The 20,050-nt window shown below is 34.4% G+C and overlaps 1 protein-coding gene across 14 annotated transcripts in view; it reads right to left on the bottom strand.

Annotated features, from left to right (window-relative positions):
- The window catches only part of CPEB2 (cytoplasmic polyadenylation element binding protein 2), a 70,985-nt gene that overhangs the window by 27,226 nt on the left and 23,709 nt on the right, over nt 1-20,050 (bottom strand). For 7 of the 14 annotated variants that reach the window (XM_073891441.1, XM_025887296.2, XM_073891440.1 and 4 more), the window contains 2 exons: nt 13,875-13,925; nt 6,207-6,230 (listed from right to left, as the gene is read on the bottom strand). The exons of 3 other annotated variants lie outside the window; for them this stretch is intronic. In XM_073891441.1, the coding sequence (XP_073747542.1) occupies nt 6,207-6,230; nt 13,875-13,925 (75 nt within the window). The remainder of the gene's footprint in view (nt 1-6,206; nt 6,231-13,874; nt 13,926-20,050) is intronic. 4 more of the 14 variants (XM_073891442.1, XM_025887297.2, XM_025887298.2 and 1 more) reach the window with 1 other exon arrangement.

Below are 20,050 nucleotides of genomic sequence, written 5' to 3'. Positions count from 1 at the left end.
ACACACACACACACACACACACACACACACACACACAGAAAAAGGGAATAAAAATGTTTATGGTAGTTTATTTATAACAGGTCCCAAATGGAAAACAACTCAAATGTCTGTAAATATTTGGGAAAGGGACAAATTGTGGTATACTTATACAATGATTCATTAATAAAAATAAATAACTACTGATAGTAATTTCAATTCTATCTTCTATACAATCTTAACATCTTACAATTTCCCTTTGAGACTGAAGTTTGTAAGTATTTAAAAGCAATTATTTATGAAATTTTCAAGTGTTTTCTTCTTTTAAAAGAAGAACTGGATATGGTTGTTCCTAAGGTTCTTACCATAATAATTAGAAGTGTTTTTTTTCTCCAGATAAATGATCTTAAAGGTGAGATTTCCATGCTGTTAAAACCAGCAACAACGCATACTGATTAACAAGCCCTACAGTCAAAAGAATTTTAAACTATAATTACAGTTGCATTGTTCGAAGGGTTAAGGTTTTTCTTTTTCCTACTTTCTGAAATCATCATTTGATCTTGACATCAAACACCTCATTTATATTCTCTGGCTATTGTTATGAAACTCTTGACTCAAAATTCTTGACCATACTATAAGGTAACAAGGATGAACTGTTATACAGAAATCCTACTTTAATGGTTCTAACTTAAAATGTATATACATCCATATTTGTTTGTAATATGTATGTGTAAATATACATACATTTATAACACATGCATGTATATAAACATGAAAATTAATATAATGCAATATGAGATTAGTTATAACCAAGACTGGAGTGAGATTCTAACTATGAGTTATTTAAGAGATTAACAAAGAATGTGATAGTTTTAGATAGAAAAATGTAGACGAGAAAAAAGAGGGGACACTCTTTATAGGTAGAAGATACCTGTTTGGGCAAAAGTACAGAAACATTCCAGAGGCCATATCAAAGTAAAATATAGAAAACTAGAGATATTCTTAACTATGTGCTCAAAAGCCCTACTTACAAATACAAATAAAATACCTTACAGTAAGTTAGTCACCTAAAATGCACAATAAAAATTTTAAAGGTAAAACAGTTACAATAAAGATTATAGAGGAAGTAATAAGAAATGAATGACAGATGAAGGAGATGAAAAGAGTCTAAGATGGCTTCCATGCTGCCAGGGCTCTTTAACAGGTAACCCAAATTCTTCTAACACGAAGGCAACATTTTAGGATCTACATTCCTCTAACAAGACTAAAAATATACCTTCTACCAAAACACAAAATTGGCAAAGGTTTTAGAGTAAGAAACACAGCCATTTCCACAAATATGAGCCTCATTTGTTATGGATAATTAAGATTTAAATTACTCATTTCAAAATATTTTAATAAAAAGGATTAGAGAATGTTTGAGACTTTTCTATATTCCCATAAAAAATGTTTACTCCACCCAATAATAAAAGTTATATGATGAGCTTCCTAAACTGAAGATGGGGAGAGAGACTAAATTATGAATAGGCTGCTCGCGTGACAGGACGGTTGGCCCCGACACCTGGTTTTCTGGTGTGGGCAGCTCTGTGCTGGGTTGTAAGCAATTACTAACTTTACTCTGGTGGCTACGTTAATATGCCCAAACCATAGCTATATTGACTTTTCAGATTTTGACCTTAGTTTGGAAGCCCAGATTAAAGAAATTTCTCAACATATCCAAAGGGGGAGGCAGGAAAGGAAAAGAAAACATTTGTACAAAATTAGGCACGTACAAAATGTACAAAATTTGAATCTAAGCATAGTTCTTTGATTTCAATGCATTATCCTGTACTTTCATTTACTAAATGTTGTTCTAAAAAAAAACTATATAAATTAAGGATGAATATGAATATTCTTCCCATCTTCTAAGATCCTAGCAGTCACTCTACTGGAGTAGAAAAATCTACCAATGTGATGGCATGATTTTTATTTAATATGAAAGGATCAAAAAACTATCAAAACAATAGAGGCAGATCCAAGACTGAACTCTCTCAAGCACCATCTGTTTAATCCGACGGGAATCACTGAGAAGTCATGCTTTCCCAAAGAACTGAGGAAGAAGCTATAAGGTACCGTTCCACCTAAAAAGATTTTGTCCCAATAACAGGTTCATCCTTTTCTCAGAGAGGATGGCTAAGACATTTAATTTTAATAATCAATTATAGCCTAGTATGTCTTTGTAAATTACTTTCTGGACATAATATATCTGATAAGTTCACTAAAATTTTGTTTCTTTTAAATACTGGTATGGCTGGGTACAGGTGTAGAATAGGTACAGTCGGCCTCTTCGAGGAGGAGGGGTAAGCAAATTTTTTCTGTAAAGGGCCAGGCAGTAAATATTTTAGACTTTGTAGGCCACACTGTTCTGTGTACTGTTGTAACTACTGAACTCTGCCATCACTGTAGCTCCAAAACAACCAGACAAAAAGCGAATGGGCATCGCTGTGTTCTAGTAAAACTTTGTTTAGGGGCACCTGGGTGGCTCAGTCGTTAAGCGTCTGCCTTCGGCTCGGGTCATGATCCTGGGGTCCTGGGGTCAAACCCTGCATAGGCTCCCTGCTCAGCGGGAAGCCTGCTTCTCTCTCTCCCACTCGCCCTGTATGTTCCCTCTCTTGCTGTCTCTCTCGGTCCAATAAATAAAATCTTTAAAATAACAACAACAAACTTTGTTTATAGTTTGGAAGTTTGGCCTGTGGGCCACAGTTTGCTGACCTCTATCTTACAGTATTACTCTGGCTTTTTTTATTTTTCATGCTTTGGAGATTTTGCTCATTCTCTGACAGGTATCAAAAGTATTTATCAAAGATGAAGAATTTCAGCCTTGACTTCATCATAAAAGGATTTGATAGTGGTGATATTTAGGGGGTGTACCCTTACTCTGGCTACTTCACAAAATTAAGAGTCAAACAAATTTGAATTAAATCTAACCAAATCAGAAAATCCTGGGTCAATTTTAAAGCAATACATGGTATACTATATTATTAATAATTCCTTGTTTATTACAGTGCATAAATCTGAATGGCTACACAGTATAAATATACCCAACCTCTCTAGTTGAACTTCTGTAATTTCATTCCCTTTTAAAATCATTTCTCCTATTTCACTCCATATACAATCTATTAACTCAAAGCTTTGGGATTACCTGCTAGAACAGATTGCATTGTGATGTTTAGCCCTATCAACTAAAATAGGGTCTATTTCTATTACTTAAAATATCCTATATATTTTTGTTCCTTGGGAGCACAGTAGCCCTTCAATCCTTTACTACAGGGATAGATTGCAATATAAAAATATTTGAAGTGGAGAGATAGAATTTAAATTACATTTCACACCTCACTTCACACTCCCACCCTAATCTAACCCCAGACCAGTGTGTTCACTCTTAGAATAGAATGGAAGAAACACTGGACAATAAATACAAAAGATAGTTTTCCATATATTAAAGTCAGCTCCCCATATGAGTCTCCTTCTTCCTAATCCTGGTCCCCAGGCAGCTCTGAAGTAGAACTTTTTATGGTTCCCAGGGTACAGAGATACATAGGACTTGGGGCAGGTCCCAACTGAAAAAGAGGGAAAGAAATATTTGCTCTTCTTAATTACTCCCAGTATAATTAATTTTTGAGTATTCCTAAAGTATATTTTATATATTTATATCTAGAACCAGCTTGATTTAAAGTTCTTCTTGACATTGTTAAGGAAATTAAAATATATAAAGTCATTTTGGTAGCAATTTGGTTTCACTGCAGTCAAGTGGGAAATCTTTTAAATGAAAACAGCTCCTCTATGCCTGGGTTTAAATGTGAGTCAAAGGTGGCAAGTAAGAACAAATAGTTCTTCCTAAACTGCTCTACAAAGTCAAAATGCCTTGTGAAAATAATACTGTTCACCCACCACTGCACTGGTAAAGAGCAATGTGTTATTTTTGGTAAGAATTATATCAACTCATTGTGACACATCCCACATGAGCAGTAGATCTGATACGTATCAGACTTTTTTTTTTTTAAGAAAAATGATTAAATAAAATTAATTGATGCAGTTCCTTTGATGGACAAAATGTTAAACATGAAGCCCATACAAGGGGAATCTTGGTAGTTAAAAGGTTATCAGTGCGATAATGATATTGTATCTAGCGTAGAAAGGGGGAAAAAATGAGTAGAAAATAGGAAGAGAGCCAGGCTACTTCTAGTCCTTTCTGAGTCATTCCTTTGGTATGTGTGTGGGTTTCTTTCTTTCTTTTTTTAATGTTATATTACTGTGTTAAAGTACATTCAAATTCAAATAAAACCTCTCAATAGGTATTTCTAATGGGTCTACTTTTCATCTGGCCATCAAAATTGAAATTTTAAAAGCAGACTCTGACTATTCAAAGAGGACCACCTAAAAAATTACTAATTCCATATAATTTGAAAGGAAAATTCAGGCATTATCCCTCCATGTTAAGCCAAGTAAGTGTGACAACTATCAGTTCCATCCTAAAGAAAGCTTCTCCAGAAGCCTTAAAACCATGTGAGACTTCTTTCTTCCAAAGCTGGCAGGCAGTTCTGAAGTAGAGGAAATCTTTATATCTCTATCCTCTAGGAGCCATAAAGAATGGTAGTAAGTTCCTATCTGAAAGCAGAAAATTTTGCTTTTTCTTAATATCATAATAGTCTATAATTACTGAATGGAGATAAAAGAAGATAAACAACAACATGGCTTTCTGATACTGTGCTCCTTAGAACTTCCTAGATCATAATATTTATGTTGTAGTATGCCAAATTAAACATAAATTACTAAGGTTAAAAGATGAAAAGTGTATAGAAGGAAAAGATCCTAAATTAAATTGCTCTAGTTTCAAAAATACCTAGAATCACAGCTTGATAAGTGGGTTTTTCCAAAAGAACTGGAGCTCCATATTAAAATAGCATAGTGAAATAAGACAGTCCATAGATGTGAAAATAGGTACTAAAATTCTAAACTTTCCCCCTCTTCTCAGTTGCTAACAATAACCTTTACAAGGTAATTCAGCTTCAGTTTTCTGAGTTTTGAGTTTCTATATCCTATAATTTTTTAGTCAGAAAACTAAAGAACCAAAAGATTCAGTCAAGCATTTGAAGAAACCAAATTCCAAAAATGAAGTTAAATTCAGACAATGTGAAATACAAAACTGGAAATACTCCTTAAGAATATATAATACTTGTTTCTATCATCAGTGGTGGCAGAAAGTTTTAGCTTGTTTGTTTTCAAAGCGCACATACTCATGACTACATGAAAAGAAATTGAACCATGGCCACATATTTATAAAATTAATCAAAAGGCATTATTATTACTGTCTGTCCTCCATGGCTCAAAGGAGGTTTTCGGGGTCAAGGAAAATCCTTTTTTATTCATTTTGGTACTTACAACAGTTATTTAAATATCATGATTATTGCACACTTAGAGGATAATCTAGTGGTGTAAAATTACGTTTGCTTCTTCTCATCCCATCTACTTTGCTCCCTCCCAGTCTGCACATGAGAAAGAGAAGCCAAGTTTAAGCCACAGAACATGTCAGCTGCTGTCTGAAGGGGTTTAGTAGTTCGGCTTCTCACAGTCCTCATTTTGTCCGGAAGATAGCAAGAACCCAGAGGGGAAGAATGGTGCGGAAGAGGGAGAGAGTGTGTGAATGAGTGTGTGAGTGTGCCTACATGGGTGTAGAGAGAGGGAGAAGGAAAGCATTATACTCTTAGAAGACACAGAGAAATATTAGCAACATGATTTCTATACATCAGTGTGAACAAGAGCCTATTTGGTATTTACTTTCAACTGGGTCAGACATAAAACTAACGGAGTTGTAAATTATATACCAGAGATAATCAGTTATAGATTTAGAAAGTAGAAAAATCATACTGCATGTCACCTTCACTAGTATTTATTAAACATATTTCTTAAGCAAACTATAAATAGCTTTATTTTAAAAGGTATAAAAATTACTTTAAACAGTTAAAATCTGGACAGTTTAAAAGACATTTATTAAATAACCATATTAGTATGAAAATGTGCTTTAAAGGTTAAGAGATTTAGGATTCAAAACTTTGACAAGTGCGCAAATCAAAATATAACTTTTCTGTGAGTTTTTTGGACAGTGCAGAAAAAAATCTAGGCTAATTACAGTGTTGATCAGTAAAACCCAATTAAGAACAGTTATACCATAGCAAACAGAAATGAATTACCTCGTCTTCGCCCATAACTCCTTGCTGCATGTAAACAAAGGACAAATTGTAAAATGTCAGAACTAAAAACAAGCCCACCCATACAAATACTTGTGATATGAAAAGCTAAGTGGGCATCTGGTAATCAGTGCTACTTTGTTTTAAGAGCTAGGACAATGTCACTGTATAATATCTGTATGGTGTTTTACCATTTACAAAGCACTTTTATTATACATATATTCTGAACTGTACAAAAAATGAAATGAACAGGAAATAAACCATTTATTCTCATTCATGCTCAAATTCATGAATAAATATTTCTTCCATCTGATCAGGATAGTAATGTTAACACCTTAGAGTTAAATAGCATCCCAAATAATGAATGGAACAACCTGAATTAAATCCTTATTTTCCTAATTATAAAGAGTGAGATAGTAGATACAGTCCAACAAATAGCTATTCAAACCCAATTCACATTACACCAAGCCTGTGTGAAGAAAGTATTGGAAGACACAGAAGAATGAAAAGATACAACAATGTTAAACTGATACTCTGAAGCCTATAGAGCTTAGATAGAAGGTAAAGAAATTAATCCATGTTCAAACTTGCTTAATTGAAGAAATGACTAATGATACACTATAGCTAACAATGCTTTCAATCCTTTTGGGACATTTTATAATCTCTAAGTGTTTATGTCTCTATCTCTGGGGTAAGAGGGATTCAGACACAAATTATTATTAGCATCATCATAGAATAGCAGCACATTTCTTAAATACTGTAAAAGTATAAAGCAGAAAGGCATTTCAATCTACATTACTAGCAGTTTACACAATTCCTTAGGGAAAAAAATACTGCAATTTATTCTCCATAAGAAATTGCCAGTTTGATAAAATCCACAATGTATTCCTAAATAAATCCTCCCCCCCCCCAAATCTGAGTGTACAATGAATATTTTTACCCTGGAATTAATATATGAAATCAAAACAGTAAACCAAAACAAAAAATGACTGCTAAAATCAAGATTTTAACAAGTTTCATGAATTTTTTAGGCCTGGGAAACTTCCTAAATAAATCTCAAATCAAAATATATATTGAAAGTCATAAGAAATATAGTTTCCCCCAAAGTACAAAGCAAAGATCAAAAGAAAACATTTCACATCACATCACTAACTGCATTCTATTACAGAAGTTTTACAAAATATAAGGCTTTAACATAAAGAAGTATGTCCACAGGTGAGAATATAACATTAATTCCCCTATAGTAACAATGGGAAAAACTAACTTGTCAACCCTTAGTCATTTACACTTCAAGAAGTCAATAAATACAACACTTACATTGGAATCTTTTATAAAAAAAAAAAACAAACTTCATTTGTATCTCTGCCTTTCTATTGTCTTTATTTAGCTAGAACTACTGCAGATTTAACCTTTTTGGGAGCTCCAATTACCTCACAGCCTAGCAGATTGACTGACCTGTACATTAGCTTATATGTAAGCTTACCTGTGTGTTTGTGTGTATATATAGCTTATATGTACATTATCTGTATATATTATATATAGCTTACCTGACCTATATATTAGTTTAGGGTAAGGGTAGGGGTGGAAGTAACATTTTTGCTGTGGAAGTCTCCCAAGACTTAAAAAAGCCTTAAAAAAATCAGGGTCTCAAAGAGATAGGAGACCGACTGTAGAAAATCTAATAGCAATTTTAAAAGAGCTAACAAGAACAGACCGTGGAGGAATCAATTCACTGAAGTTTTGATAGTTGTATTAAGTGTGGAAATGGCCAATAGGCCCGAGGCACAACACCAGTCTTAGGAATGAGGCTTCCTACTTATCTCTAGGCATGATCTAAATGGTATTAATCCAGTATAAATTTGCTTTATGGGATTTCATTCATGGGTGTACAAGGTGGATCATTTATAAAGCAAATAAAACCATTCTCATCAAGTTTAAAGTCAAATTATGAATTATATTGAAGTAATAACGTGGCAAATAATTCTTGACCTACTGAGAAAATTAAAGACATCATAACCAGTTTATATTCTTAGCCGTTATATTCTTTGCTGAGGCTATTCAATACTAAAATAGTCAAAATATGTACAAATGTTCATAACATCTTAGGTTTCATCTCATTCCTAGGCTTGAACACATTATTTAGAAAATTTCTCCAACTATCTCATACCTGAGGAATTTTAGAATCCTGTAAAGAGCTATTCCACTTATTTTTTGGACAACTCTCAAATTCCAAATCTCTACATTACCAAAAATAGAACTGACTGCAGATGAAGCTAAACCATGTGAAACATTTCTCATCCCCTGTCATGGAAATAACCAATCTGCTACCATCACACTAAACAATGGTCTGTGTACTCACTTTCCTACCAGTGTTCTTATGGGAATTTCTGGGGTATGTTCCTCTATAACTCTGATTCAGAATTATGAAAAGCCCCCAGTAAGAAAAGAAAATCATTAAATTATTATCTGTTATGTTTTAATTAAAGAAGACTTCTTTAAACATATGCCCCCCTCCAAACTCATTTAGAATATGACTTAGAAAAAAAGGGAGCAATTTTTGTATAAAAACTATTTAGAATATTAAATTTCAGGTAGATAAGTTTTATAAAGCATATAAAAAAGTACAACTCATTCAAAAGTAAGGAATTGGCTATTTAACATACATATGTAAATATATGTGTATACATGTATATGCATGTATGTTAGATTATATATATATTTTTTCATGGAGATAATAAGGTTGTGAAAAAAGACCTTTTCTATACAAGTGACTTTACAATTAATTTGGTTGTACAATTAATATGGTTCTAACCCATAAAAAAGAAATAGGAGGATTCTGACATTCTTTTTGGTGTCTTTGTGCCCTTATATATTGGCTCTTAGCTACAGCTGTGGTACATGAATTACTGCAGCTGGAGAAAGAGATGGGTAAACATACTAAATTAGCTGGAAATACTTAGGTTAAAGTTCTCTTGGTGTAAAACCAAAGAAATTCTTATTTCTTGCTCTAAGAAGCCAAAGCCAGGGAGAGAAATATACCCCCAAATCATAATCCTTTTCAAGATCCAAAATAAATCTGTTATCTACTCCACTTACTTCCATCAGCATAAAAAAAGAACTGATTATGTACTCAAGTTTCCTATTTTCGTGACTTAATACAGTACATTTAGAATATCTGCCCTCAGAAACACAATTTCATTACTGAGTTAATTTTCTTAGTTAAAAGATAAATATAACTTCTCTCCTCCCTAAAAGTAGAGCAAGCTCTTGATTACAAACATGGCCGCATGTGGTTAATCACAGCAAATTTAAATTTCAAACTAGTTTTCATCACCCCATACTTCTGCTATCTGTTCTCCTTTTGAAAAGCCATATGTTCTAATAAAGATATAAGCTATTTTTCCTTGGGAGAGGGGTGAGAGGAACACAACATGATCCAAATAGAAACAAATACTTGAATGACACATCATTCTGAATTAGTTCTCACCACTACGAAAACAGAGTGGCTCTGTTTTATTTTGTTCTTTCCTACTGACAATAAAATATGTCAGATTTATACACTTATAAACATTCAGGCTGTCATTCTAATTTCAGACAGTATTTAACTTTTGTTTTTTAGACAATCTACTCCTATATAATGTGACTTCCCTAAAGTGCTTCTGGATGTTAAATTTGGACTCTTCTACAATATTATTCAATAGTGGTGGTCTCCACCAGTCAATTCAACTTGATTTCTAGTTAGATTGAGGGACATGGTGTGTTTAGGAGCCTACTTGCAGTCGTATTTGTATGGCATTTTTATCTTTTTTTTTTTTTTTTTAATCTATACAACTTCCCGAGACACATAGATGTGGGATTATACCTCTTTTTCTCAGAGTTAATGGAGGCTCAAAGGATTTGCCAGAGGTATTTCAGTTTTATCTTGTCTAACCAACTTCCTGACCTTTACCCCATTCCCTGTTTATTTCTTAAAGGAATATTTCAAAGTTTAAGTATAATGTCAATTGACCAGGAAGGTAGAATCATGAAAGCTTTACAACATTGGCCTTATCTGCATAACAACTGTACTATTTATGTATTACTTTAAAAAGCAAATGGACTCAAGCCTAGCACCTAGTAATAGCCTAGTAACATCACAGATTTCTGCCAGTTCTGTGTTTTCTAAGTAGTCATGTGTTTATTTTAATATGTATTTGTGTACCACTAAAGTCATCTTGGGTACCACAAGGGACATGCACACCATACTTTAGGAAAACTGCCCAAGGGAGTCATTTTGCTTTTGACCCAAATCTTTTTCCTATTATAGCTCCTTCCAAATGGTTCTGGTTTGGCTTCCTGCAATAACATAAAACAAACCTTCTTTGGTCACTATACGTAACTTCCTTCAAATACTTGAAAACATTGGTTATATCCTCTTTTAATTTTATATTCTCCAACACTTTCATCTATTCACAGGACATGAATGTATTCTTTCAAAGTCATTTTGTCACCTTTCATCATCACCCACTGCCACAGCTAACTCTTGTTATAGGAACTGTTCTAAACACTTTACATGAATGAATTCCCTCACTTCTCAAAACAATCCCTGAGGCAGGCAGCATTTTATCTACTTTTGACATAAAGAACCTCAGTCAAGTTGAAGTTAGGTAAACTGTCCAAGTCACACAGGAATAGCAAAGTCGGGTTTAAACCCAGATAATCTAGCTCCAGAGTCTGTGGTACCAACTATTGTTTTTTCTTTTTTTAAGTTCAATTACCCAACATATAGTTCATCTTTAGTTTTCGATGTAGTGTTCAATGATTCATTCATTAGTTGTGTATAACACCCAGTGCTTATCAGATCATGTGCCCAACTACTGTTAACTATTGCTAAACCACCACAAAAAAATACTGATGTATAATTTATTACCAAATATTGATTTTCAAAGTCAATAATATTAGCTATGCTTGCTCATTAAATAATACAACTTACTTAATTGTTAATAGTGAGTTTAAATCTGTGATATACTAAAAAATCATAATTTAAAAAGTCTATGTATTGAGATGCTATAATTTCTTTCATCAATAATATTTAATAACAGTATAGGCAAAGGCTTGGTATTGATATTACTTAATTCCCATATTTCCTAGGGAGACAATATGCTATGAATATAGTTAAATTATAAGAATTAAAAGCAGCTCAAGGAAAATTTCCCCTACTTTTTATTGCCATTTGCCTACTTCTCTCTTCAATACCTTAGATGTCTACAAAAAAATTACTTAAATCCTTAATATTCAAATACCTCCTTACCCTATAAATATACCCAATTTCCTGATTCCTGCTTCTCCCTTAACAATGATCCCAAATGAGCAAAATAATTTTTCTTCTCTTGGATCAAACTGTCCTCACTGACCTAAACACACTGTGATGTCCTAGTTTCATTCTCTTTTCTCTCCCCTGATCCCTTGCCAGAAAAAGTTCAGAATATCCAGGGCGGCTTACTGTATCGAGTATGTAATGCGGCCCTAGAGTGGCAGGCTACGAAGAGTGCTCACATAATGAAAAAGCAGATTTGTCCAAGATTCAACTCCTGCCTAAAATAAAATATTCTTGTGTCTACTAAGTGATGAAACACTTCTAACCTAACATCTAGGCTATTTACGAAGGCTTTCGGTGACTGATGACATCAATTAATTTACTACTATTTAGTGTAACCATGGGGCACCTTGGCTAGGTGTCTGACTCTTGGTTTTAGCTCAGGTCATGATCTCAGGGTCCTGGGATGAGCCCTGCATGGGGCTCCTGCTCAGTAGGGAGTCTGCTTGTCCCTCTCCCTCCCCCCCCAGCTCATGCTCTCTCTCTCAAGTAAATAAAATCTTTAAAAAAATAATATTTAGTGTAGCCAAAAGTGTAAGTTGTAAAAACAATGCAGCTAAGTTCTTTGCTCACATATAACTGATGTATTCCTTTGTGATTACAATATACTTCTGAATTGCCCTAGTGTACTATGCATAAAGGAATCTCAGAACATCTGTGAATGATCTAACGTACTGTCTCATACAGTACCTTCCTTCAAATGGATCTTAACAGAGTATGAGAAATACACACATTCTATTTTTTCTACCGAATTGCTTTTTTTAGAAGTTGTAATAGAAATGTGAATGATTTTTATTACACAGAATGGCCCAAAAGAAAATTATTTAAGGAAGTCAGGGTAAATATATAAATAGTTTATTGTTACCTAAACCCATCATTATTTTATAAATCACATCATGAAGATAAAAATTATGATCTATTTTCAGTTTGCAAACTCAATTTCAACATTGTAAGTTTTAGTAACAGATTTAGAGTTCAGAGACTAGTTACTGAAATGGCATTTTTTTTTTTTTTTTAATTGCATGGTAGAAAAAAAGTTGACTGAAGAAGCCCTGGAATGCGATTTTTAGTACCTGTCTGGTCAAAGTCCATGTAAGCACTATAATTCACTGAATTCATGCATGTGGCCTGTTGGACTGTTGTAAGGTCTAGCCCAGACGTAGCCTCAGCCTAGAGAGCACACTCAGGCCCCAGGGTGAGAACCTTGACAATTCAACCTCTAACCATCCTTCAAGATCCTAACAGATAACCCAGTGCTTAGACTAAGCTGGCACGTGGTAGGCAACTCAATATATAACAATCCATGTTAAATGAACCAATCAATCACATCACCAGACACTTTGCTTCTTCAATTCTTCTCTCGTTCCAAAATCCTATCTCCTTTGACAATCTCCCAGGTGGCCTGGACTTTATTCCCACTTTTCTGTCACTACAGTCTTTACTTAGTATTAGTTCACATGGTCGAGCTTTATACTCGCTTTTTTAGACTTTGTTCCCCAACTTCACTGCCATCTGTTCTTAACAAAGTTTTAGTTAAAATAGAAGAGCCAAGCCATTCTAATTATATAATTATGTATTTTAAAGTAAGTGCTATCTCTACTCTTCCTTCTTCCTACTTCCCTCTCTTCGTCCACCCTCTGATTTAAAAATGCTTTGTGAAGGATATTTTCATCCTCCATGTCTACTCCCACAGTCATGGATGTGCTAAGTACTGCCACTCTGAATACAATGTTTGTCCAACAGAAAGAAAACAAACTTTAATGAAAGTTTATTTATCCTGTTTCTAACTCTGGTGAAGTTCACTGTGAAACTTCCTAGTCAGAATAAATTAAGTTAGTGTGAGCACCACATTTATATAGAATCACTAGTATATTCATTCCCTGGTTAACATAAGCACAAGTACTATACTAAGTAACACGTTCTATGCACTTTGCAAATATCATCTCATTTAATTTTCATAATAAACCTTAAGATTGTTATTCCCATTTCATAGATGGTAAACTAAGGCTCACAGAAGTTACTGCACAAGGTCTCACCATAAACTAGAAAACCAGTATTCAAACTCAGGACTCTCTCCAAAGTCTGCGATCAATGAATTAAATCAAACTGTCACAAATACACTACAATGACTGCTTTGACAGCCAGAATATATTCAAACTTGTAATTCTGCTTTCTGTACAGAAGTTGTAGTTTTATTTTTATACTTATAAAATAATTAACTTCTGTGTATGGGGAAGGTATAGAAAACCATGTACTCAATCATATTTATTCATATGAGTCAAATTGGAAACGTAAAATGTTTTTATAAAACTTACCATTTAACATCAACAGATTATCAGTTCCTGGATGTGGATAGCTCAATCGACCTTTAAAAAGACAGGAAAGGTAAATTTGAAGATTATGGAGCTACTTGAAAAGCAAAAAAAGGGAAGAGGGATAGGGAGGAAATTACCGATCATGGTATATTTCTTAAATTAAAAAAAAAAATTTCTTAACTCAAAACATTAACCAAAATCATCTTTGAAATTTGAAAGCGAAACACAAAACAGCTAACCTTAGATCCCAGATCATAAGATAAGAGCACAGTGTGACTTAGCAGCAATGCCTGGAGAATAAAGCCTATTTGTTTTTTGAGATGTAAAAATAATGTAGGTATCCTGGTCCTCCAAACTTAAAATAGGATGTAAACATTTTTTAATATTTTCAAAACTGTTTATAATTCTCTCCACAGCTTTCTTTTCCCAAAAATAAAATCTGAAGAAAAGGAATTTATATTCTTAACCAAAATATTACAATAAAAGAGTACCAACACTCATCACAACTTGTGACTTAATTCAATATGATTTTATATATAGTTGTATTTAAATAAGGATGTTTGATAAAAACATCTTCAACATATTATTACAAGTGATATTGCAAATTTAACCTGTTCAAAGTTTACAAGTGATCTAAAAATAAAAAAAGGAAAATATTAAAGCTTAGGAGCATAGCAGCCTAGTATTTCCTTTGAGCCATTCTTCATTCAAGAGTTTTGCACTTAATACATGCAGAAGGGACAGCAGTACTGCAGACTGCTGTGGAAAAGAAGAAAAAGGCGTGTCTGAACATACTGTGAGGCTCATTCAGCATTTCTACATCATAACACTTGTTTGACTACCTGCCCACATCGAGGATGATCATTGTTTTTGGCCTGTTAAAATAGAGGATCTTCCTCTAATGCCTGAATCTCTGATGGACTATTAGAAAGGGTCATTAAAATCTATTGAGAAAAATGGCTAAAATTAAATGTCTGTGTGATAGCACATCAGCAGCTTTCAGCACAGCCCTTTAAAGACTGTGTGACAGTTTGGGATGTGCTGCCACCAGAATAGTGACCAATAAATATCCAAATGAATCTGACATGATTAATAAGGAATACAGATTAACTGCATCTACCTCGACCACCTCAGCAACTGTAAGGCCTTGTATTACACCCAAACATTCCATACAAAACAGACTGTTGGGTTTTGTTTTAATTATGAAGCTAAAGAATTCAATCATCTGCCAATGAAGGAGATAATCCAATTCTGACATTAAAATATATACATTTGAGCTATAGATATATACATATACCAATACACACATACATACTTCATCTGGGCTCTAATTTAACTGTAGCAGATTCAGATTCAAAGTGGTGAAACAAAACAAATGTTACTGTCCTTCAAAAGACAACTGACCACCTCTTATTTACTCCTGCATTTCATGCAGCATGACATCAGTAGACTAATAAAGTCGTCATACTCTAAAAACATGCAAATAAGTTTATTGTTGTAATACCTTAGTATGGAGTGAGAAAGAAGACAGCATGTACAAAAGGTAGAAGATACGAAGAGAAAGCAGACCTTTTCTAAACTGGATTTCAATAGCACAGAGCTTTACTTTGTCTGAACTATCATAGCTTATTTATTTTATTTTTTTAAGATTTTATTTATTTATTTGACAGACAGAGACACAGCGAGAGAGGGAACACAAGCAGGGGGAGTGAGAGAGGGAGAAGCAGGCTTCCCGCAGAGCAGGGAGCCCGATGCGGGGCTCGATCCCAGGCCCCTGGGATCATGACCTGAGCTGAAGGCAGACGCTTAACGACTGAGCCACCCAGGCACCCCATATCACAGCTTATTTTGGAAATATGCCTATTTCTAAGCATCTTGTTGCAGATGACCAAATTTAGAGAGCAATTTAAGGCCATGAAAAATTACTGTTATTTTTGACTTGAGATTGAAAATCAAGACCCCTAGGAAAGTGGTAGCTTGTATTGCTATATCTACTGTAACAAGTTCATTAAGTCTTGTACACCTACAGTGTGTAGGATGCTAAGGACACAACTAAGAGTGAGTCTCTGCTTATGATGTGGTACGAAAGACAGGAAGAAACAACTTCAATAAAATCTGCCATGTTAAAAGAATCATGTATAGTATGCTATATAAAAAACAAAGGAGTATATTAACCAACCAGGGACTCAGGAAAGACCTCCTAGAGAAGTAAAACCGAGCAAAGCCTTAAGCCAGGTTCCATTTCAAAAGACACTCAACTTTGAACTGCCACGTATTTATCCTCTAACAAGTTCACTGTTTGCTTTACCTATCCTAAGACACAACTAAGAAGGTATTTTCATTGCTAATAGTCTTTTGACTTCCTGGTTCTGAATGTACTTAAAAGGCACACCTTTATGTAAAAAGTTCACCAGGTAGATATCTATTTACAGGATGTATATTTGCATATATGTTCTAAAATATAATTCTCCAAATAGGAAAATCTCTCAATATAACTAATCAAATACTCCAAAATGAAATAAGCAAACTCAGACTCATTTTTCAATTATCCAATTCCTTTTCCTCTACCACAGAAAAATATCAGTACATCTTAAGAAAAGCAACTTTTACAGTTCTATTTTACCTGCGATAGTATTAAAATTACTTTCACTAAGAACATGATAACTTATAGAAATAACTAAAATTTGAGGGCTTACTCCATGCTAAGAGCTTTTCTAAGTTCTTTACAACCAATTATTTACCCTTACAGACATCCTGTGAATTAGGTACGATTATCTTCTCATCTGAAGGTGCAGACGCTGTGCCACAAAAGGCCACAAAATTTGCTCAAGGTTACACTGCTGGCACATAGCACTAGCAAGACACGACCCTGGGCAGAATGGCTCCATGCTCTTACTCATGATCTTATAATGACTTCCCAGTTGATAAAATAATACAGAGAAAGGTATGTATGGTTAGTTATAGGGCAAATTCCTATCCTAAATCCATTAAAAGTATTCAGAGTGACTACGTAGTATATTAGATAACTTACACTTTAATACAGAAAAAAAAATCACATTGCTGTAAAACCAGTTTCTCCCTATTGTCTAGACACCCTGTGGCGCAGAGACTGCTAGTTGTACACTAACGCCTGTACATGTCAATAACAGGAACCCCAAATCCTACCAAGGTGCAGGGCTGCCCAGAGTAAAAGAAAAACTAAATTTCCCAGCCTCCCTTGTAGTTAAAGTGTGCCCATGGGAGTAAGACCTAGCCAATGGGATGTAAAATAAAGCTGGTTTGTGCAGTTTCTGGGAAGTATCCCTAAAAGGGAAGCCCTTACCTTTCCTTTCCCTTTTTTCTGCCTGCTGGAATGCAGATTTGATGGCTAACCCGAATCAGCCATATTATATTATGAGGCCACAGCCAGGTGGTAAGGACAGCAGAACAAAAAGGTGCCTAGATGCATGAACACGACCACACCACTTCTAGGGGTGTTATGTTTTTGTAATAGAAAAAAAATACCTTGTTTAAGCTGCTTATGTGTTTTCTGTTGTTCCAGCCTAACCTTACAAAATAAAGCCCTCTTGTCTAAATTTGTGCAAACTGAATAACCAGGTTATTATTTATTATTGTGAAAATATGATATAATAATTTCATGATGGTTTTAATATATCTATAATTAATGGGTATCTCCTACTCTTGGTACTTCTTTTACACTGATACTATGCAATTTAAAAATAGATAATTTTGAAAAACATTTATTCTTAGGTGTCAGTAAATAACTAGAGGACCTACAGTATCTTAAAATTTGTCTTATTAGTCTATTATGATTTTAGTTGTCTGTATAATACATATATAAGAGGCAATTCATGTTGGCCAGTTTAAATGTATATTCAAGCAGCAAAAAACAGGAATATGACAACTGCATCCAACTTATCACTCATATAGATGAATTACCAATTACTAAAATAGAAAGCAAAATGGTATTCAAAGACATGCAATAACTTAAGCCAGCATTAAAGACTATTTCATATATGTTTCTCCAAATTACCTACTTACTCTGAATAAAAAGAACTTATAAAATAGAGATGATAAAATAATGACACTTATGTCACTTGTCTTTGGATTTAAACATACTTTTACAACTGCAGAAATGTGAATCAGAAAGGATAAAATGAAGCAATCACTTTCTTAACATCTCTTAATGTTTGTGTAGGCTCAAGTTGAAAGCCTCCAGTATAAAGCAAGCTCTATTTTGCTTTTGCTAAAGCCCATTTGCTAAAGCATCACATTTCCCTTCCCAAATACCATACACTCTTGGTTTGCTCTCACTAGCTACTCCTGAAATCCTCTTTCCTATGTCTCCCTCCTCAATTTTTAAGTGCTGAGGCCCCAGTATTCACTCCTGAGACTTCTCTTTCTATATCACCCCACCCCACTATGTGATGTTATCTACTACCAAAGCTTCATACATCATCTCTAAGCAGGTGACTCCCACATTTATACCTCCAACTGCAACCTCTCACCTCATACTTCCCCAGAGTAGCATAGAACACGGTCTTCCTTTCATATGGATGCTCATCCCCAAACCCTGGGTTACCTCTACACTTCATTCTGTGTAATCTGTGTACAAATCAGTCAACAATTCCTGACTGCTCTATTATAAACACAGAGCTAAATTTGACTGCTCTTCATCAGCTCCTTCTTGGTTTCCTGAGCACAAACCACCCCCATCTCTTCACAGAGTACTAGAATAACCTGATAGTCTAGTCTCCATTCAGCAGCCCGCGTGATCCTTTTTAAAACCTAAATCAGTTCGTGTTCTTCTATTGCTCAAAATCCTCCCACGCTGGCCGCTCATCCTCTACCATTCTAACCATGCTGGCCTCTTTGCTATTGCTCAAACTTGGGCATATTCCCATTTCAGGATCTATTTCCTCTTCTATTTAAAATGCATTTGCCCGGATATGACCAAAGCTTGTACCTCTTGCTTCATTCAGGTGTTTTTAAGAGATGCCATCAGAGAACATTCTAAAATAGCAGCTTCTTTGTTTCTCTATCTCCTTGACACTATATTTTTTTCTTCATAGCACTGGTTCTTTTTGTCTCCAGCCTTCCTTAAAACAGAAGATCCATGAGGAGAGGACTTGTCTTTTTTATTCTTTACTGTATCTCCAGCATCTAAAAGAGCCTTGTACATAACAGGCCCTTAAGTATTTGCTAAATGGATGAATGAAATATCTCATTGTATTATGTGACCCATGAGCTCAATCGAAAGTTTACTACTAAATATGTGTTTGTATGTGGGGCATAGGAAGGACATTCTCTCAGTAAATGGAAAAATTACAGAGTAAGTTTTTATTCATTTCTAAACATCCTAAGAATGGTAAGGAGAAGGAGGAAGACAAGTCTTGTTTTTTGCCCTTTGTCAAGATAAATTTTTCCCTTCTTCACAAATATTTTTTTTTAATGAGTACATCTAAAACATGACCTCCAAAGTCCCAATATTCACAGTTAATGATGTCAACCCATTCCTCATTAGTAATGATAAAATTACTAAAGAACAATGTCACACATTCTGCCAACTTCTTTTACAACAAAAAATTTTAAATCACATATTAGAATCATAAAGATATTAGGTTAGAATTAATATTAAACCAAATAACAAGACACGCAGTATGGTACAGCAGTTAAAAGCACAAACTCAAGAGTCCAACCATTTTATAGCACTGAAACTTGGACGATTATTGTTAGTGAGCCACCACAGTCACCCAACTGTAAAATAAAAGTAAATATCTACACCTTAGCTGTGAGAATGACTTACGTTGATACATACATGTAAAGTCCTCAGAGCAGTGTTTGACATGTATCAAGTGCTTAGTACGTGATATGTATCATATGTTTTATATTGTGTGCATATGTGTGTGTGTTTATTATACACATGAACAAGTTATACAAATGAAAAAATCTAATACTTCCTTCTTATATGCTTTAAATATAAAGCATTGTTTCACGGATTTGGTCATCTCTTCTAATATTTTTTCATTTTCTATGTTTTATTTCCAAATCAGTTAGAAAGAAAATGGTTCACCGGAAGTCTGGTAAAATCCACTTAGAATGTGGTCATTACCAACCTTGAATAACTCCAATCTCTGTTCAGATCCAAGGGGCAGGACAGTCATTCCTGACCTCAC

The sequence above is a fragment of the Callorhinus ursinus genome, unplaced genomic scaffold (genome assembly GCF_003265705.2).
Source record: "Callorhinus ursinus isolate GAN/ISIS: 27379988/994484 unplaced genomic scaffold, GSC_fseal_2.0 scaffold4, whole genome shotgun sequence".
NCBI classification, from domain to species: Eukaryota; Metazoa; Chordata; class Mammalia; order Carnivora; family Otariidae; genus Callorhinus; species Callorhinus ursinus.
The sequence above is the reverse complement of the archived record's forward strand: the minus strand, read 5'-3'. Positions and strand labels throughout refer to the sequence as shown.